The sequence below is a fragment of the Xenopus laevis genome, chromosome 7L, assembly GCF_017654675.1.
Source record: "Xenopus laevis strain J_2021 chromosome 7L, Xenopus_laevis_v10.1, whole genome shotgun sequence".
In the NCBI taxonomy this organism is placed as follows: Eukaryota; Metazoa; Chordata; class Amphibia; order Anura; family Pipidae; genus Xenopus; species Xenopus laevis.
The window spans coordinates 112607937-112630026 of record NC_054383.1 but is presented as its reverse complement, the minus strand read 5'-3'; the positions used below and the strand labels follow the sequence as shown (position 1 = coordinate 112630026).

The window sequence follows — 22090 nt, the reverse complement described above, 5'->3', positions numbered from 1 at the left end:
CTATATATTTCTTTTTTCCCTGTTCATAACATTGGGATCAACCATCGTTTTTACTGGCCAGGTGGCAACTCTAAGCTTTACGGAGCTATATTTCTATTCCCAGTATGGTGATTGTTCGATTAAGCCCCTCTTTGTGGTCTCAACATTTGTCCCCTAGCTCATAACAATGTGAACATAAGAAAATTTGTTGCTATTTTAGCCTCAGTTGTATGAACATCTTTGTCAGGAAACAAGAGTTCACTCCAAATTATACTTTATTTAATCTTTAGGTTTGGCTCAAGTAGGAGAGGAAATGAGGATTCTTCTCCAAACTTAACTTTAACTATGATTCTCTCTGGCCCCATCTGCTGTTCTGTAAGCCCCCTAGAAGGGCCAGTCTGGGAGCCACCGCTCTAGTAGGACTAGCCATACAAACACATACGTCCATTAAAGGGACATCATACTAAACCTTATTGTAAAGCCAAATATAAATGTCAAGGCATATGTGATTTGCTTCTCCGACATGCCTGTAGCAGGTTATTGGAAATGTTGATGTTTATTATGTGGCATTTACCGGAGGGAAAATTGGTAAAATGATCTACAACTTTCAGTTCACATTTCTTATCAGCTGAACTATAATGGATGCCGACAAAGAACAGGATATACATTAGGGCAGGGATCTCCAACCATTTTTACCCATGAGCCACATATAAATGTAAAAAAATTGTTGGAGTGCAACATAAAAATGAAAAAAGTTAGTGGGGATGGCAGATATGGGCTGTAATTGGCTTTTGCTAGCCCCTATGTTGACTGGCAGCCTACAGGAGGCTCCTCTGGGCATTACACGTGGTTTTAAACAACTGAAACTTGTCTGGGAGCAATATCCAAGGGGTTGGAGAGCTTGTTGCTTACAAACTGCTGGTTGGCAATATTTAGCTTTATGTTGGATACCCACCAGTGTATGGCTGCATTTATACACCTGTAGCTGAAAGATTGTGAGCTTTACCTCCCTGCTGTAAGTATCTCTTGGCAAAGGTGTTCTTCATATTCGAGCAAGATTGAGGCCATTCTCATTTTGTGTGACATGTTCGTATTTATAGAGGGGAGCATTCGGAACTGAGCAACTCAACTTATGTGATGAGACAATTTAACCATTCAAAACTGCCATTTTACATTTCTGAGAGGAGGCAAATAAGCAGCTTACTAGTTTGGTTTATGGGGTTACTGGCTAAACCGTTCCAGCATGTCTGACTGGAATCTTATTGACCTAAAGCAAATCATGGTTGGAATTTCAGGTTGTTTAGAACTCACACACAAGCAGATGGCAGGTCCGTTTTGTCTAATTGCACAACTGCTGGCCTGTATGAGGCTACTTTATACAAGAGCTTAACCATTTCTAAGGAGACCTATACTAAAGTAGCCTATTCTATGAAATGAGTTCTTAACATTTAGTTGTTAAAGGAGAAGGAAACCCTGTAGAAAAAAACCCTGTGCCCACCCCCCGGGGAAATGCCCCATACTTTATACTTACCCCTCGTCGCAGGTTCTGGCAGCGGACTTCACGGCATCCATCTTCCGGGTCCTTGGTAAGCTGACTGGGAGATCAATATGTCGGCACCTGCGCAGTTGGAGAAATTTGCTGGTTTTCGACAACTGCACCGAAATTGACAGAGATTGGCGATCTCCCAGTCAGCTTACAGAGGACCCGGAAGATGGATGCCGTGAAGTCGGCTGCCAGAATATGCGACGAGGGTTAAGTATAAAGTATGGGGCATTTCCCCGGGGGGGGGGTTACAGGGTTTTTTTTCTACAGGGTTTCTTTCTCCTTTAATGAGGTTCTGAGCGGTAGTAAGGGATTTTTTTCCCCTAATCTATTTCAAACCATTGTTTATGCAGCCATCCCTTGGCTATTTGTGGCCCTCGTTTTTTTTTTTTTTTAGCTTACAAAATCTGTCTTTGCTGCAATAAATCCTTTCTTTTGTATGTATTTAGCAATTTCATCATTTCCATCAGTGCCTGCCCCAGCTGAGTAGTCGGTACGGGTTGAGAAATTCTTGACCCTCACTCGGGGGGCTGTTCCCCCGCTATTTAGACCCCCCACAGTAACGTCCTGGGCAAGGGTGAGCTTGACATTCAACAATGAACAATTTCATCAGGAGCCAATTAACCTTCCTGTATGTATTTGCAGTGTGGGGAGGAAACCGGAGGAATCCCACATAGACCTGGGGAGAACATCCAAACTTCTTGTAGACCAGAGCATAGAGATGCAAGGCAGGCTCACTGGGCATTGAGCTTTTATTAAACCCCTGTAAGAGGAACGTATACTACAAGCTAGTTATTGATTTCAATATTTGGCCAACATGGGTCACTCCATCAAAAATGACATGTCATTGGAGCTTTCACTGCCCACGGTCTTGCAAAGCAATTGCATCACATGAACTATTTTTGTGACATTGCTGAGTTTTGTAGGTGATCACCATGTGCAAAGCCAAGTGTCAGCTGGAGTGATGTAAAGGTAACAATGGATTTCTCAAGCAGTGGAAACGTGTCCATCTACTGGAACCTTCCCAGAAGTGTAGCTTTTACTGGACAAACTTCATATCAATACCTTTGTTTTGTGGATGAAATGTTGGAAGGATAGGTGTCCTGATGCTTTGGCCCAGGTTTGTGTAGCATCTAACCAAGGTGTTTTAGGGCAAGTTTTGTAAGGGTTAGGTAATGGATCTTTGCCCAAGGGCCACATTGTTCTGCACATGCTTCCCTTTAGCTGCCCATAGATGCCAAGATTTGCTCATACGAAACTGTGTGAACCTGTCTCAAGATTGGTGATCAGTCATCTGCATGTCTATGGCCAGCTGAACATGTTTGATGGTAGGGCCAAACAATGGGGCCAGTTGGAATCCCCAAATCTGGCAAATCCACTCCTTTGGTAACATCAATATACAAAAGTGGATCTTCTCGTCTATGCAAAGCTCAAGCGGCATATCCATAACCTTCCCTCTGTCTAATGTGCTGTGCCATATGTGCATCATTTATTTATATAGTGCCAGCCAGCAGCAATAGGAAACAGAACGCTTAAAGGGGTGGTTCATCTTCAAGTTTACTTTTAGTATGTTATAGAATGGCCAATTGTGAGCAACTTTTCAAATGGTCTTCATTTTTATAGTTTTTTTTTTAATTATCTGCCATTTTTTCTGACTCCAGCTTTCGAGAGAGAGAGAGAGAGAGATTGCTTATGGCTGACTGGGTGGTATGAATAGCCGGTGGCACGTATTTGTATTGGGGAGCCTTGCTGACGTTTACTCACTCACAGGCAGTCTGGACACAAATTGATTTACACCGGGTAGTTAATTGCGCTCGGGACATTAACAAAGGAAAAGTGGGTGACGCCTTTGGTGTTGATCTCACCTCACTATCAGCTGCCCGGCACCCAGTATTTGTCATGCAGGAGTAGCTGCTTTGAAAGATGTAGCTGGGATTTGAAAGCTCAATGGCAGGAACCTTCAAAGGACTCTTAATCACATCACCCGGAGTGTCAGTTTGTATGGCAGCTGTACAGCTTTGAGATGAGTTTTTATGCTTCCTGGCTCCTTTCTAATAAGAGATGCTCCTGGATCTGCTGATATTGCACACGGCTCTGTGTGATCTTTCCTCTGGATCTAGACTGTTTCTTCTGGCCTTCTTTATTACCATTGATCAGCTGTTATTCACTATAGTTATTCAGTAAGAAACAATGTTTTATATATGGCTGCTTGTTGGGTTGAGTGTAAAGAAATGTCCCTTCATTATATTCTGCAGTTATGTCGGTACCACAGGGAGAATTCAGACTTATCCTCGGTTGGTGTTTTTCGGAGAAGCACCTGGATGTGACCATGCCGCCATATATTTGCATTAAAGGGATACTGTCATGGGAAATTTTTTTTCCCCAAAATGAATCAGTTAATAGTGCTGCTCCAGCAGAATTCTGCACTGAAATCAATTTCTCAAAAGAGCAAACTGGTTTTTTGTATATTCAATCAATTTTTAAATCTGACATGGGGCTAGACATATTGTCAATTTCCCAGCTGCCCCTGGTCATGTGACTTGTGCTCTGATAAACTTCAGTCACTCTTTACTGCTGTACTGCAAGTTGGAGTGATATCACCCCCTCCCTTTTTCCCCTCAGCAGCCAAACAAAAGAACACTGGCAAGGTAACCAGATAACGGCTCCCTAACACAAGATAACAGCTGCCTGGTAGATCTAAGAACAACACTCAATAGTAAAAACCCATGTCTCACTGAGACACATTCAGTTACATTGAGAAGGAAAAACAGCAGCCTGCCAGAAAGCATTTCTCTCCTAAAGTTCAGGCACAAGTCACATGACTGGGGGCAGCTGGGAAATTGACAAAATGTCTAGCCCCATGTCAGATTTCAAAATGGAATATAAAAAAATCAGTTTGCTCTTTTGAGAAATGGATTTCAGTGCAGAATTCTGCTGGAGTAGCACTATTAACTGATGACGGTATCCTTTTAAAGGGGTCGTTCACTTTTAAATTAAGTTTTTGTAGAGAGTGATATTCTGATATGCAATTGGTTTTCATTTTCTATTTGTTGCTTTTGAGTTATCTTTTTATTCAACAGCTCTTCAGTTTGCAATTTTAGCCATGTTTGCTTGGGTCCAAATTACCCTAGCAGCCATGCATTGATTTGAATAAGAGACTGGAATTTGATTAGGAGAGGCCTGAATAGAAAGTTGAGTAATAAAAAATAGCAATACATCTGTAGCCTTACAGAGCATTTGGTTTTTAGATGGGGCCAGTGACCCCCATTTGAAAGCTGGGTAGTAGGCAAATAATTAAAAAAACATAAAATAAATAATGAAGTCAATTGAAAAAAATGGCCAGAATTGGCCATTCTTAAACATATTAAAAGTTAACTTGAAGGTGAACCTTCCCTTTAGGGCAGAGACATGCTCAGATTCGGGCAGATTAGTCGCCCAGCGACAAATCTCCTCTTCTTCAGGGCGACTAATCTGCCCCAACTGCCTCCCGCCGGCTAGAATGTAAATCACCGACGGGATGGCAATAGGTGAGCTTCGTTTTCCAAAGTCGCCTCATGAGGAAACTTTCGGGTGACTTCAGAAAACAAAGCGCTCTGAGTGCCATCCTGCCCTCGATTTAGATTCTAGCCGGCGGGAGGCCTTTCTGAGAGATTAGTTGCCCCAAAGAAGAGGCGATTTATCGCCAGGCGACTAAATCGCCCCCAATCTGAACGTGTCTTTGCCCTTAACAGAATCCTCCTGGCCCTATGACATTTACATTTCAGTAATACCGTTGCCAGGCTGCATTTATTTGCTTCCCTGCCTGGTATAAAGGCCAGAAGATTACCTGCCCCATGTGCTTGAGATTTGTGGGCTGGAGAAGTGGCAGCAGAAACCCCCCCCCCCCCAAGGAAACATTTTAATAGGCACCTTCTGATTGAATTACTTCTAAAAGAAGTGGGAGCAGCTAATTCTGAGTCACGTTGTGGTTTTCTGGTAATTTGCACTCATTTGGTCTGTAGTTATTTAAAGGGATTGATTAATTGTTCAGTCTCGCTTCATTGTTTCTGGACTACAAATATCTGCATGATGCTAATGGGTAGTAACTTCTTATAGTATAATTTGGTATTTGCAACAGATCGTCTTTTCTTCGGCTGTCTGGTTGCTGGAATTTCAGCCGCTAGCTGCTTGTTGGGGGTCCAAATAATCCTAGAAACTGAGCAGTGATGTGAACGAGAGACTAGAATATGAGAGGCAGAGTCCTGCACAGGTCTGTTTTTCCAGATCCAACCCATAGCCTATTACCCCTATTGCAACTCGCTTACCTGCATTTGTGGCCCATCGTGTAAACACCCGATGCTGGTACCACTAAACAGGAAGTGATGATGTTGTTTTCATAGAGAGTAAAGTGCAGTAAAGCAGATCAACGAACAGATGCGGCCGCGATCCGACGGGATTTTTAGTCCCATCCAATCAAGATCTGGCCGACTTTCGGCCAGATCTCGATCGGGGTGGCCCCATACACGGGCCAATAAGCTGCCGACTCGGTCTGTCGGCAGCTTTTATCGGCCCATGTATGGCCGCCTTAAGTCTACTAGAAAATCATGTAAACATTAAATAAACCCAATAGGCTGGTTCTGCCTCCAATAAGAATTAATTATATCTTTGGATCAAGTACAAGCTACTGTTTTATCATTACAGAGAATTTTTTTTTTTTAATTTTTTTTGGATCATATGGATAAAATGGGGTCTATGGGAGTCTGTTTGTAATTCAGTGCTTTTTGTATAATGGGATTCCGGATAACAGATCCCATACGTGTACCATAAAGAAATATCGAAGCCCAATTAATGTATCCAAGAACTGAACAAGTGAAAAGTTACTACAAAGAAGCAACTGTATAACCTACTAAAAGTTTACGTAAATTTGAACTACCCCTTTAACATATTGTCATGGCTTAGAGCTGCAGTGGGAGCTGTAGTCCAGCAACATCAGGGTTGTATACTTAAGACTTCTCTGTAAGTTCTTGGTTGAGTTTCTGTCAGGTGATCCCAGTGGTGTCTAATAAAAGGGCGGCCATATTTGGGAGTTTTAACCTTGAAAGCAGCAAGTACGTTGCAGGTAAAACTTAGTCCCTGTGTAAAATGTATAATGAAGCAATAGAATTCTTTTTTTTTTTAAGTTTTATTTAATGCTTTAACAGTTACAACAATTAGGTAAAGCAAGGAAAGAAGAGTAGAGATAGAAACAGTATATAGCTAACTAAGCCATTGTGAGTCATTTATACGGATTGAACATTCAACCAAGTGTGCATATTGCGTTGAACTTATCTCGGCATCCTCTTGACAAGAAAACCAACTTTTGTTTGGGTAATACACCATTTATTCGTTTTTTCCAGAGGGTAAATGCTGTAGCCGTTGTAGATTTCCAGGTCAACGAAATAGCTTTTTTCACATAAAACAGCTGGAGATAGCATAATCATTGGTATGATGATAGTCCCAAATCTTCCGACACTCCAAGTAAGCATACCTTTGGGTACTGAATATTAGGGAGAGCCAGACTCTCATTTAATATACTTTAACACAGCAGACTAAAATTGTTTAATAACTGGGCATTCCCAAAAAACATGAAGGAAGGTGCCTACTGCAAGATTTCATTTGGACATGTATCTGATAATTGGGGGTACAATTTAGCCAGCCTGGAGGTATTAGGTAGGCTTGGTTAATGAATTTAATTTGTATGAACCTGTCCCTAACGGATATTGTAATATCTGGGACTTGCTTAAAATAAAGCAGGCATGTCCAAAGTCAGGCCCAAATTTACACCGGCCCTCAGCCTCCATCATGAAATTAATAATAATGTGGCCCGCCAGCATAGTGCGATCAGGAATCGCGTAGACGTAGCAGTAATATTCTAGTAACCATTCCTTGTTTAAATGAGTTAAATGTTAATGTTTCAAAGAATTCTATAAGCAAAAGAAAAAAAGAACCCCAATTGCCTCCCACTCGTACCGCAGTTCCTCAGATATTACACTACTTATAAAGTATTTTGTGATTGCGTGAGGGCAATCGCTGAACGTTAAAAAAAAAAAAAAAAATACTAATGTGCTTGGTTTGCACAAATTACAATTTATATTAAAGTGCCAGTGCTATAAGAATTAATTCAGTTAAATGTACTTAGACTTAAAGGTTGATAGATACTCAATACAATTAATGCTTTACACAAATAAATAACCTTTTACACCAGTGTATTATCCAATACCTTATATTATCACCCACAATTAATCCAACCAGGAATTAATGAGAATAAAAATACTAAAGTGCTTTAAGTGCTAAAAGGTTTATTGTAAGGTCGCAATTACTAAAATTTCATAATTGCTTACAAATTAATTAGTTGTAAAGTGCTAAAAAGTGCCAAGTGATTAATGATCAATAATAAATAGTGTAGTTGATCTAAAGAGGACCGCAGTTAATGGGATAAATAATTTAAAAACACAAATTGCTCAGGTTAAAAAGGTTTCAAGTAGGAAAATAGAAAATTGGAGAGGGTGGAGCTGTCCCAAAAGCTGCTACCTAAATTGTTATCTATCCCTGGGACACCACAAATATAAGGAGGCAGAATACCCGGGACTTGTGGTCTTGAGTTATTAACTAAATCCTGTTCTATAAGAGAGCTAAATAAGCCTAAAAAAACCACGAATCCACGGGCTCTTGTGAGCTTTAGCAACAGAGAAAGGAGATACCCGAGCACTAATTAGAAATAGATTTCTTTTCCCACCCCTTCTATTCCGTTTCCCAAGGACTGAGAATATTCTAAAAGTTATAAGTTAAAAGGATTCCAAACGCCGACGCGCGTTTCGCAGTGATAGTGGCTCTTCCTCAGGTGCTTATAAGCACCCGAGGAAGAGCCACTTGGATCGAAACATGTCGTGCACCTTTTTGAATAAATGAATCACTGAATCAGCAGATTTGGTTCTCCACAGTCCTATTCTTGAAATGTGAAAGTCTGCAGGTCTTGCGGTGCCTAAACTCTGAAGTTGAACCCTACACTATAACGAAAAGGATCTCATCATCCATAAGAATACACCTTAACAACAGCCGATGTTTGGGTCCCTTCAAAGGCACTCAATCAAAATTTTCCGTCCAGCTCGATTGATGAGCCGACCGATATCCAAGTCTTTTGCAGATATCAGTCGGCTGTTTTCCCACCATACACGCACCGAATATAGTACAAAAATTTGTTTTGCACAATATTATCTGTGTGTCTATGGCCACCTTAAGTTTAGATAATGAAAGTACATGACAGGCGGCAGCCCAAACTCATCTCAAAGTTTTTAAGTTCTCCATCAGCTGTTATTTTGCAGTTTTCACTGAAATTTTTTTGTTTCTTTATTTTGTTGATTTAGTTTAGAGATTATGGGTGTGAACTCCAAAATGGGATCTTATTATGTATGTTGTTAGTCTGTTTGTCCCTTACACTTGCTAAAACTCATGCAGCATACAATAGAAATACAAAAGAAGTACATGACTGGCACACAAGCTGAAACTGTTTTCTTTGCATAGGAGACAATGGGAAAGTTACAACAGTGGTAGCAACCCCTGGTCAGGGACCGGACCGCCCACAGGAGGTTTCTTATACAGACATCAAAGTCATTGGCAATGGCTCCTTTGGGGTGGTGTACCAGGCTCGACTAGTGGCCTGTGGAGAAATGGTGGCTATCAAGAAGGTTCTGCAAGATAAAAGATTCAAGGTAAGAAAACGGTGGGTTAAAAAAAAAGACTGGGTGGCTTACTGTGTGAAAATCCCATTGCTAGTAGCAGGGATGGTATATTTGGCTTGTTACCTGCAATGGAGCATTCATGTTCTGCAATATGTAGTATTTAAGCAAGCAAAGCTCTTCCTGATTTGGGAACCCGCTTGTTGGGCCAAGCTGATCCAATAGTTTTTAGCCCCATTGCCAAGAATCCGATCATATAGGGGGGAGACTATAAAGGCAGTGGCATCCAAAGAGATTTTGAGACATTTTCTAGTTGTTAGGTGTGGGACGGAACAATCTCTCATCCTTTTATTTGAATGGTAAGTAACCAAAAACATCCAGTTTGTGCACCAACGTCCTTAAGGCTTGTGGGTTGAGCCGTTGGCTTCCTTCCTGTCATTGTCATTCTTGCTATTTTTACCAGGATGGAGAGCTGTGAAAACATAAATGTGATAGAAGTCATTACATAAGTCAATCACATAAGTATTCACTTTTCCCCCACTATTTGTGTAGCTATTTTGCAGCATTTGTACTCCTAATAATTATGTATAGTGGTATGGAGATTTCTCTCTTGGCTAAAAGCCCACAGCAATACAAAACCAGACATTTAAAGCAAATCCAGTAACTGCCCCTAACAGTGAGCTGACCACAGAAAGTCGTCTATTTGTCTACATTCAGATGAATTCAAACTGCACAAATGGCTCTTCTCAACCGGGAAATATTTATGAAAGTTTAGTGTATTTTTCTTTTACTGAGCAATGTAGAACACCCTATAGTGTCACATTATAAAATCACACAAAGCAGTAAACAATTCTACATTTCATTTGATGTTTCCTTGAGAAAAATACAAAGTGTACATAAGAAAATGAACGGAGGCTTTCTGTGGGTTATCTGCTTTTTTCTGCAAGCCATGAGAAGTGAACTGAGCCAAATGAGTGACTGCATCATCTAGTTAAATGTTAACTTTTCTCTTAGTTACAGACCTGGCAATTATGGGGCTTAGTTGTCTGTAGGGAAAAGTTAAAATTGCTCAAGGCTCGGGCAGCCAGTTAACAAGCTGGGACATAAAATGAGTACAGGACGGGTGTTGACTGAGCCATTATGGTGAATAAAACACAGGGTTTATATTGAAAAGAAGTAAGAAAAACAGTTTGTTATTCAGTATTTTCCACATTGTACCTTTTGGTATTCACATAAGAGGAGGAGAGTACATCTGCTTTTCTCCGAGTAGAAAACAAAGGTGCGGATCATCAGCCTGTGTGTCACTATCTTTAGTTGCACATTGTCTGTATTGATTTCATGCATGTTTATTACATATGGCTGCCTCCACGGTACGTATTTAACTTGTCACCTGCACAGGGATTAAAATAAGAACATTGAGACACTATTAGCCAAAACTAGGCAGTATGGGTCAGATCCAACTCCTTGCAGCCTGCCTTCAGCAAAATGATTGACTGAATCTTGTAAATGTCAAAGTTTGGATGGGGCGGGTTATTGTTTGCACTTACAGAGTTAAAGAAACGGTAACCTCAAAAAATGAAAGTGTTGCCCTGCACTGGTAAAACTGCTGTGTTAGCTTCAGAAACACTACTATAGTTTATATTAACAAGCTGCTGTGTAGCAATATTGGCAGCCATTCAAAGGAGGAAAGGCTCAAGTTACACATCCGATTGCAGATAAGCTCTGTAGAACATAATGGTGTTATCTGTTATCCACTATTGAGGGTCTGGCCACACGGCATGATTCAGGGAGATTAGTCGCCAGGCGACAAATCTCCTCTTCTTCGCTGTGACTAATCTCCCCAATCTGCGTTTCGCCGGCTAAAATGTAAATCGCCTGGGGGCAGGCACACGGAACGCTTCGTTTTCTGAAGTCCCCCGTAATTGCCTCACAAGGAAACTTCAGGTGACCTTGGAAAATTAATCGCTCCGTGTGCCTGCCCCCAGGCGATTTACATTTTAGCCGGTGGACGGCAGATTAGTCGATGCGAAAGAAGAGATTTGTCACCTGGCGACTAATCTCCCCGAATCTGCCAGTGTCGCCAGACCCTTAAAGGAAAACTATACTCCCAAAATGAATACTTGAGCAACAGATTATATCAAATAAGTGGCATACTAAAGAATCTTGTCAAACTGGAATATATATTTAAGTAAATATTGTCCTTTCAAATCTATTGCCTTGAACTGCCATTTTGTGATGGTCTGTGTGCTGCCTCAGAGATCACCTGACCAGAAATACTGCAGCTCTAACTGTAACAGGAAGAAGTGTGGAAGCAAAAGACACAACTCTGTCTGTTAATTGGCTCATGTGACCTAACATGTATGGTTTGTTTGTGTGCACCGTGAATCCTAGGATCCCAGGGGGCGGCCCTTATTTATTTATTTTTTTTAAATGGCAGTTTTCTATTTAGGATTACCCAATGGCACATACTACAAAAAAAGAATGTTGTTAGGAAAATGGTTTATTTACATGAAGCAGGATTTTACATATGAGCTGTTTTGTGCAATTGAGACCTACATTGTTTGAGGGGTATAGTTTTCCTTTAACCTGTGCCATATAGCCTTTTTTTTCTTTCAATTTCCACCATTGCTACACAGCAGCTTGTTTATATGAACTATAGTAGTGTTGCTGAAGCAAACACAACAGTTTTACCAGTACAGGGCAACACTGCATTATAATTTTATTACTTTAAAACCCTTTCATTTTCTGGTGTTACTGTTCCTTTAAGCAAGTTCTCCTTTCTGTAATTGCCACAGGCCGTGTATATATGGAATTGTTTAGGTACCACATGTAATAAACTCACATAAAAATAGACACTAAACAGGAGAGTGAGACTTAATTGCTTCCAACAATGCTTGCATAGAATACGCACGGTACAAGTAGCTGTTGGATAAATTCTTTTCAAGGTTAAGAATCTTTTCAAGGTTTCAGTTGTTTTCGTTAAATAAAATAGCACTACTTTTGCTCATTGTCCAAATATCTGTTCAGCACAAGGCCAACCCGATTGTTTCCTTTTTAATAAGGCTTAGGTTCAATGGACGTCTGATGTGTCCTCCAGTTCATTTGTCCCTTTCTTCTTACAGAACCGGGAGCTGCAGATCATGCGCAGGCTGGATCACTGTAACATCGTGCGCCTGAGATATTTCTTCTACTCCAGTGGAGAGAAGGTCTGCCTTTTTCTTGTATTCCCAGCAGACAGTCTGTATAGCAAATACAGTTCATGTTCTTGCACACGACCCCTTTGTTAACTTGTTCCTTCTGCCGGTATAGGAAGCTAATGGATTTGCGGCATTCCAAGTCACAGGTTAGAGTAGGGAATCCATTAGTTCTTTAAACTATTCTTTATTTGAGCCGGATTCATTGCGCCTCTGTCATAGTAAAACAATCCCTGTAACTGATGTTTATCAAATCCGCACAACTGCATAATGAGGGCAGAGTCATTGCTTCTACTGGCTGCCTTAACAGTATGACAGATTCCTCTTTCTGCAGCTCTCTCTAACCATGTGCTCCATCCTTTTATTTTATTTAGAAAGATGAGGTTTACCTAAACCTGGTCCTGGATTTTGTCCCGGAGACTGTCTATCGTGTCGCTCGTCACTTTGCAAAAGCCAAATCCTCATTACCGTCCATTTATGTGAAGGTGAGAAAACAATAAATAGCCTCCGCTAGTTAGATGCTAAATGTGATTACTGGCCTATGCAGAATAATTTGCCTTTTCTTGGATCTCTCTTCCTCCCCCCTCTCTTCTCTCTCTCTCTCTCTCTCTCTCTCTCTCTCTCTCTCTCTCTCTCTCTCTCTCTCTCTCTCTCTCTCTCTCTCTCTCTCTCTCTCTCTCTCTCTCTCTCTCTCTCTCTCTCTCTCTCTCTCTCTCTCTCTCTCTCTCTCTCTCTCTCTTGCCCTCTCTCTCTTGCCCTCTCTCTCTCTCTCTCGCCCTCTCTCTCTCTCTTGCCCTCTATCTCTTTCTTTCTTTCTCTCTTTCTCCCAACTCTCTTGCGCTCTCTTTGTCCCAACACTCTCTCTCTTGCGCTCTCTCTTGCTCTCTTTGTCCCAACACTCTCTCTCTTGCGCTCTCTCTTGCTCTCTTTGTCCCAACACTCTCTCTCTTGCGCTCTCTCTTGCTCTCTTTGTCCCAACACTCTCTCTCTTGCGCTCTCTCTTGCTCTCTTTGTCCCAACACTCTCTCTCTTGCGCTCTCTCTTGCTCTCTTTGTCCCAACACTCTCTCTCTTGCGCTCTCTCTTGCTCTCTTTCTCCCAACACTCTCTCTCTTGTGCTCTCTCTCTCTCTCAAGCAAGTTGGGTTGCATATGCCAATTGTTCTGTAAATATGTAAGGTTATTTATTATCTGCTAATGAGCTGCTTTCTCTCTTCCATTTAGGTATACCTGTATCAGCTGTTCCGCAGCTTGGCTTATATCCATTCTCAGGGTGTCTGTCACAGAGACATAAAACCACAGAACTTGCTGGTGGATCCAGACACTGCTGTACTTAAACTGTGTGACTTTGGCAGGTGAGTACTAGTTCCTTAAACGACATTCAAAGACTACATTCTCCTACCATGTATATAAGTTGGGCATATCTTCCCCACCCAAGTCACCCATCCACTTGCCAGCACCATCACATTTTCCTAAAACAAATTGCAGCTTTCAAAGAGGCTGTGCTCTTATCAATTTTTTTGGGGGGCTACATGTAATTTAAAGCTTAAAGGGATACTGTCATGGGGGGGAAGTTTATTTGTTCAAAGCACATCAGTTAATAGTGCTGCTCCAGCAGACTGCTGCACAGAAATCCGTTTCTCAAAACAGCAAAAACATTTTTTATATTTTTATTTTGAAATCTGACCTGGGGCTAGACACATTGTCGGTTTCCCAGCTGCCCCAGTCATGTGACATGTGCTCTGATAAACTTTAGTCACTCATTACCGCTGTACTGCAAGTTGTAGTGATATCATCCCCCAGCAGCCTAATAACAGAACAGTGGGAAGGTAACCAAATAGCAGCTCCCTAACACAAGATAACAGCTGCCTGGTAGATCTAAGAACAGCACTCAATAGTAAAATCCAGGTCCCACTGCGTCACATTGTTACATTGAGTAGGAGAAACAGCCTGCCAGAAAGCAGTTCCATCCTAAAGTGCTGGCTCTTTCTGAAAACACATGACCAGGCAAAATGACCTGAGATGGCTGCCTACACGCCAATATTATAACAATTAAAAAATAGAATTACATTTTATATTGTAGAGTGAATTATTTGCAGTGTAAACCGTGTTATTTAGAAATAAAAAATACATCATAAAAAATCATGACCGAATCCCTTTAAAAATTAATCTAATGCAGATGCTGTACATTCAGATAAGAATTATTTTTTCTCACTTTCAGTGCAAAGCAGCTTGTTCGTGGGGAGCCAAATGTGTCCTATATATGTTCGAGGTATTACAGAGCCCCAGAGCTCATTTTTGGAGCCACAGACTACACTGCAAACATTGGTAAGCCGAGCTTTATGGTCGGAATTTAGCTCTAACATTAAGGTTTTTATCTAATTTTATTTTCCCCCCTGTCCTTAGACATCTGGTCAGCAGGTTGTGTCCTTGCAGAGCTGCTACTGGGCCAGCCCATCTTTCCTGGAGATAGTGGAGTGGACCAGCTGGTGGAAATTATCAAGGTGAGTAAAATCCTACAAGTTGTTGTATCTCTATACAGTATGTGACCTATTATCCAGAATGTTTGGCACCTGGGGTTTTTCCAGATCTTTATGTAACTTGGTTCTGCATACTTCATCTACTAAAGGATCAATTAAACATTAAATAACCCCAACATAATTGATTATATTTTAGTTAGGATAAAGTACAAGGTACTGGTTTATTATTACAGAGAATAATTATTTGATTAAAATGGAGTCTATAGGATGTGGCCTTCCCAGAATTCTGAGCCTTCTTGATGAACAGATCTCATACCTGTAGTGTTTGATCTGTAGGGATTTTTTATGTAGAAATGTAACTGCCAATTCTTAGATTCTCTCTTGACCCAGTAAGTAGTGACCCTGTTTGTTCAACAAGACCCTCCTTCAAGGTAGTAGATACAGTAGGTCAGGTTGCAGGAAACAACTGCTGAAATGAAATCGGTAGTGATGGTGCCTTTTTTAGAAAAAGCAAAAGTAGTGAATTGTTAAAGGAACAGGTCAGTATAAAAATAAAAACTGGGTAAATAGACTGTGCAAAATAAAAAAATGTATCTAATATAGTTAGTTAGCCAGAAATGTAATGTATAAAGGCTGGAGTGACTGGATGTCTAACATAATAGCCAGAACACTACTTCCTGCTTTTCAGCTCTTTAACTCTGAGTTAGTCAGCGACTTGAAGGGGGGCCACGTGAGACATATCTGTTCAGTGAATTTGCAATTGATCCTCAGCATTCAGCTCAGATTCAAAAGCAAACCGTTATGACACATGCTGCCCGCCTAAAGTCTCTAATTGGTTACTGCCTGGTAACCAATCAGTGTAAACCAAGAGAGCTGAAAAGCAGGAAGTAGTGTTCTTGCTATTATGTTAGACATTCAGTCACTCCAGCCTTTATACATTACATTTTTGGCTAACTAACTATATTAGAAACATTTTTTATTTTGCACAGCCTATTTATTTACCCAGTTTTGATACTGAACAATTCCTTTAGGGCTGCCAATAGAAATCCATATTCTCCTGCATCAAGTGCTCTGTGTGCCATACAGACAGTGCGTGTTGTTAGTAACATTATAGAAAATATTGCTATTTATGGGCCCCAGCAATAACTTCCCCCCTGATTGTCTGATCTCTATGTAACAGGCTGACTGTGCTGAATTTAGTTACAATGTAATCAATTGCCCTTTTTTTTCTAATCTAAATAAATCCGCACATTGGCATTCAGGGCAAAGACACACGCTCAGATTCGGGGAAATTAGTTCTTCGGGGCGACTAATCTCTCCAAACTGCCTATAACCTGCCAGTGATTTACATTCTAGCCGGCGGGAGGCAATTAGTGGCCCCGAAGAAGAGATTTATCGCTGGCAAATCTCCCCCGAATCTGGGCGTGTGTCTCTGCCCTTAAACACGCTGCCCTTTTAATCTTATCTGAGTTCCTAATCTCTGTCAGTTGTAGGTCAGAGTGCAGTTTGCACAGCTGGTTATAACCGGCCAAGGCTTGTCCTGTAGCATGAAGTGCTGGTCATTAATCTGATCAATACACAGTGACTGTCGTACATAGTTGGCCAGTGGCCACCATTGCAGTGTACAAGCCTGATGGCCACGTAGTGTGAGAGGTGGATGGAAGGCCTCGTTGCCAGGGTAACCATTTCCACAAGCAGCACATGTGTTCCCTGAGGCCCAAATTCCTTGTATTTGTCTAAGGAAATGAACAGGCTGCATTCCTTCCCTTCCCAAACACCTGCACATTATCAGATTCAAGTGAATAGGAGAAACCCCCTGCACCCGACCTATTGTAACCACAACAAACAATAAGCCTGCCCTGTAGATTTGACAAGGTTTTGCTTCACCTGTAGCCGGAGACATGTTAACAGGTTTGTTCACCTTTTGAGTTAACTTTTAGTATGATGTAGAGAGTGATATTCTGAGACAATTTGCATTTGATGTTCATTTTTTTTTATTATTTGTGTTTTTTTTTTAGTTATTTAGCTTTTTATTCAGCAACTGTGCAGTTTTAGCAGTCTGGTTGCTAGGGTCAAAATTACACTAGTAACCATGCATTTATGTGAATGAGACACTGGAATATGAAAAGGAGAGGCCTGAATAGAGTCGAGTATCAAAAAGTAGCAATAACAATACATTTGTTGCCTTACAGAGCATTTGTTTTTAGATTGGGTCAGTGACCCCCATTTGAAAACGAGAGCCAAAAGAAGGCAAATGGTGTATAAAAAATAAATAAATTACAAAGACACCAATTGGAGTTTCTTAGAATTGGCCATTCTATAACATACTAAATGTTAATTTAAGGGTCAGGGCACACAGGTAGATTCGGGGAGATTAGTCGCTAGGCGACAAATCCCCTCTTCTTCTGGCTCCCCAAACTGCCTTCCCATCGGCTAGAATGTAAATCACCGGCGAAATGGCGGAGCGATTCGTTTTCCTAAGTTGCCTCATGAGGAGACTTTGGGTGACTTCAGAAAACAAAGCGCTCTGAGTACCATCCTGCCGTCGAAGTTTCCTTGTGAGGCGACTTCGGAAACAAATTGCTCCGAGTGCCATCCCGCCGGTGATTTACATTTGCGCCGGCAGTTTGGGGAAATTAGTCGCCCGAGGAAGAGTGGATTTGTCGCCGGGCAACTAATCTCCCTGAATCTGCCTGTGTGCCCTGACCCTGAAGGTGAAACACCTGTTAAATTGGAGATCCCTGGATTAGGAGTTAATGTATTTTTGTTTGTGTTTGATGCACTTTTGGACGTTTTCTTTTTCTCCAGGTTTTGGGGACTCCCACGCGGGAACAAATACGAGAGATGAATCCAAACTACACAGAGTTCAAATTCCCACAGATCAAAGCACATCCTTGGACAAAGGTAAACAGAGGCCATGCATCTTGCCATAGTCCTTCGATCTGTTCATAAAATCAGCCTTCAGTGCCTGAGATGTTGTAGAACTACAGGTTCCAACATCCTGGGAGTTGTAGATTTGATTGAAAGATGTTTCTGTTTTTGTTTGCCAGGTCTTTAAACCCCGTACCTGCCCCGAAGCCATAACATTGTGCAGCCGGCTACTGGAGTACACGCCAGATACTCGCCTCTCCCCACTTCAGGCCTGCGCACACTCCTACTTTGATGAGCTACGTGACCCCAACACACGCCTCCCTAGTGGCCGCGAGTTACCCCCAATCTTCAACTTCAGCTCTGTAGGTGGGTGTCTGATATAGACTGGAAACCAGTGACACTGCAGTGATGCAATGGGAGGTAGTGAGAATTACAAGACTAATATTTACTACTTGTCCCTTTCAGAGCTCTCCATTCAGCCTTCGCTGAACTCCATCCTCATACCCCCACACCTTCAGTCCTCTCATTTGCATGGTAAGTACGGTGGAACCCTAAAAGTTCAATTATAAAGCCACTGGTCTTTCTAGGGCTTTCACTTAACTTGTAGAAATAGATTGTGTTATATAAGACTTTATATAAGCTGTTGTATATATTTAGCACTACACTAATAACGTAGGCATGATTAAAGGGGTGCTTCACCTTGTTCTAGAATGGCCAACTCTAATCAACTTTTCAGTTGGTTTTCATTATTTCTTTTTTTATTGTTTTCGAATTATTTGCCTTCTTCTTCTGACTCTTTCCAGCTTTCAAATTGGGGTCACTGACCCCATCAAAAGATCAAACGCTCTGTAAGGCTCCAAATTTATCGTTATTGCTACATTTTATTATTCATCTTTTTATTCAGGCCTCTCCTATTCATATCCCACTCTCTTATTCCAATCAGTTCATGGTTGCTAGGGTAAATTGGACCCTGGCAACTGGATTACTGAAAAAACTGCAAACTGGAGAGCTGCTAAATAATGGCAAATAATCAAAAATGAGAACCAATTGCAAATTGTCTCAGAATATCACTCTCTACGCCACACTAAAAGTTAATTTAAAGGTGAACAACCCCTTTAAGCACTTGGTATAGCACAAAAAGTGTAAGGCAACTAGTATGGTTTTCAATAGGTTTTGTTGGCTCCTTGCTCTATCCTAAAAAAAAAATAATTGATGTAATCAACATGACCTATATGTAACTTTTAATGTAGATTAATATTTTGAAAATAACATTTTAAGTGTCCGTATCACTTTAAGATATGGAGTGTTTGTTAGACTACCAATTTGACAGCCATTTAAAGGCACAATCACTATGCAACGTTACGTTCTTCGTCTCTATTAGGTTGCATCTATGCTGTATTCTCATTTTTCCACACATATATTAATGTATTCTTTCCCCTCCCTGTTAAGGTGACGTGAGACCTGGATCAGACAGACTGAAAAGCAGTGAGGTGTCGGAGCTGAATAGCTCGTGAGGAGCGTGTCCTCCTCCCATCCCCCCCATTTATCTTCAACGGACACTTGACCAATGTTGCTCCCACCAGAACTTTTATTTAGTGGCTCCCAACTCTGGGGCTGCTCAGCTGATGGGGTCGGTGGGGTTGATGAACACATTAGGGGACAGTCACATGACTCACTCCAGGTTACCTACAGCAATGGATCCTTGGAATGTGCGGAGGTTTGGAATCGATACTTTGTGACTTTCCCAAACTCTGCTTCACACCCCACATAACTCCTACCAGTCTGACTGTTCCACTACTCTGAGCGACTCCATCTGCCCCAGATACAGGCTTTTCTGACAGCAGCAATCCAATGTAGCTTAACTGAAGATCATTTGGTATATATGTTGCATTTATGAGCCTTTCTCATTGGGTAGGGAGAGTATAATATGTTTTCCAATTTAAACTTCTACCAACAGAACCCATTAGGCCCCAATATGTGTAGTTCAGCGAGAGCTTTAGAGCTCCATTCGCTCTTATTTTGCTTTATAAACCAACCGGGTGACTAAATAATTCAGTTGTTCACAAATTCTTTGTGGCTTAATCTTTGCTTCAAATGCAAGTGCTGCCTTCTAGAAGCGTAACCTGGATTCAGTCTTCAGATATTGATAGAGGGGAGTCTTCATCACTGCAAGGCCTCCAGCTGAAATCGATGGCTGTCATAACTCCCGTCTGACTGTCACCTTCATAATGCAAAGCTCCCTATTGGACAGACATAGAGCGGTGACAGACAAACTATAGGCGTTATATTGTATAATTTACACTTTAGTGCTGCCCCCTAGAAAGCTGCATTTAGGGTTTTAAATTTGAACCCTGCTGGGAAGCATCATGTGACCCGACTTGGCTTTATCCTGTCTGAGCCTTGAATATGGGACAAAGCTGAGCTTAGTAGGGCAGAGACTGCTGCTCTGGGGTTCACACGACTCCAGCAATTATCTTGGGGTCGGCCGTGTCTTCAGCTTTACAGGGGACATAAAATGATATTACGCAGCTCACTGGGAAATCTGAATAATATTATCAGTAGTAGGACTTGAATGCAGTTCTTTCCCTATGCCCAGCTGATTGTAGCCATCAGAAACTCTCCCGTTTGGATCTGGTAGTGACCTCAGATGGGTTATACCATTTTTGACATTCAGAATAAATCAAGGGCTTTCACGTATAACATATCTTTCCCTATAATTGAGTTGTATTGTCCTCCTTCACTTCCTGTGAATCCCAAAGCCTTGTTTTCTGTTTGTTTCACTAGAAGTGATGGTGGAATATCCAGTGCGTAGCCAGTAGTTTGCCCTGCGGCAGCCATTTTGTTCTGTGTTGCACTTGGGCAGCTGGAGAATAATTGGCCAGACAGACACACACTGGCCAGTGGTTAATCCCTACTAAATTGTAATTGTACTTGTAATTGACTCTCTAAGGAAGTCGGCCTGGAGCTTACTCCAACTTGTAGCCTGGGCGTTGCTTATGTGATGTCCGATGGTCTCATAGAAATACTAACGGAGAGGGGACCAGCGAGGTGCACAGAGAATTGAAAAGTGGGTAGAACCTTAAATGGAGCGGGCGACTGTCCTGTCAATACATATAAATGTGCATCACATACCCTTATACCCAAGGAAGGTGTTTTTAACTTATTTTTTAAATCCCTTTAAACGCTATTTTTAATTACCCCCCATATTTTTGGGCAACAATCTTGTGTTCTCCTGAGCTGTACCAGGAAATGTCCCTGTTCTTTTGCTATTGTATATTCTATATTGTCCCCTAATAACCAGGAGGGAGAGCCGATTGTGTTGTATTCTCATCTCTCATAGGGATGTAACCCTTTCTACCCTACTCTCAATCACTTTGCATCCAGGCTCTCTGTCTGGGGTCGGGAGAGTGCTGTCTGTCTGTCACCTCACTGCAGAGCACACGGCCATTTCTTATCCCCCCCCCAACAAAAATATATTTAATTCTCCCCATTCCCCTTTGCTGGGTCAGGTTTGGAATTTTGTTTGTAAATATATATATTTTAGATCTTTTTTTTTTTTTTTTTTGGCCTCATTCTACAAATTCTTGTATCTAAGGAAATGTAGCGAATGATTTCTCTGTAAATATGTTCATTTTGTTTTTCTTAATGAAAAAATGTTGAGTCCTTGCTGATTTACCCTTTTTTTTTTTTTTCTTTTTTGTACCCACCTTCCCCTTTTTAACCATTTTATTTCTCCGACCCTTCCCTTTTTATTCCTGTTTTAGAATCGACAAGTGAATACTGTATTGTTAGAAGCAAAAAGAAAAAGAGCCAGGATGTAGTTTGTTAGGAGCCCGGCCTCTGGCTTCTGGTTTCTGAATGTGTACAGCAAATCTTGAATAAATTATTGGCATGAAGAAGAGCCGTCTGACCGTCTCCTCGTTCTTAGCTCTGGGTTATAGGGGGGTCGGGGAGAGGAGAAAAAACTAGGCAAATTTGCCCCTGGTAACCAATCAGATTGCAAAAGGCTAAAAAGGAAGGCAAAGTACAGGTATGGGACCTGTAATACAGAATGCTCGGGACCTGGGGTTTTCTGGATAACAGATCTTTCCGTAGTTTGGATCTTAATGCCGTAGGCTACTAGAAAATCACCAAAACATTAAACCAATGGGCTGGTTTTGCTTCCAATGAGGAGGAATAATTTCTTTGCGCCTTGTACTTGATCCAAACTGGACCGGCCTGCACATCATTATTCTAGAAGAGTGGCAGTCACCTTAAAGGTGAAGGAAAGGCTTGCAGCACTTGGGGGTGCCAGGTAAGTCAATACAATCACTTGGTGCCTAACATTTGGC

At 41.4% G+C, this 22090-nt stretch overlaps 1 protein-coding gene across 2 annotated transcripts in view; it reads left to right on the top strand.

Annotated features, from left to right (window-relative positions):
* gsk3a.L (glycogen synthase kinase 3 alpha L homeolog) overlaps nt 1-21660 on the top strand; it is a 34910-nt gene extending 13250 nt beyond the window's left edge. For both annotated transcript variants that reach the window (XM_018226296.2, XM_018226295.2), the window contains exons 2-11: nt 9062-9249; nt 12339-12422; nt 12785-12895; nt 13633-13763; nt 14630-14736; nt 14815-14912; nt 17697-17792; nt 17939-18125; nt 18225-18293; nt 19209-21660. In XM_018226296.2, coding sequence (XP_018081785.1) covers nt 9062-9249; nt 12339-12422; nt 12785-12895; nt 13633-13763; nt 14630-14736; nt 14815-14912; nt 17697-17792; nt 17939-18125; nt 18225-18293; nt 19209-19273 — 1136 coding nt within the window. In that variant the 3' untranslated portion in view covers nt 19274-21660. The remainder of the gene's footprint in view (nt 1-9061; nt 9250-12338; nt 12423-12784; nt 12896-13632; nt 13764-14629; nt 14737-14814; nt 14913-17696; nt 17793-17938; nt 18126-18224; nt 18294-19208) is intronic.
* Nucleotides 21661-22090: the final 430 nt, after the last annotated feature.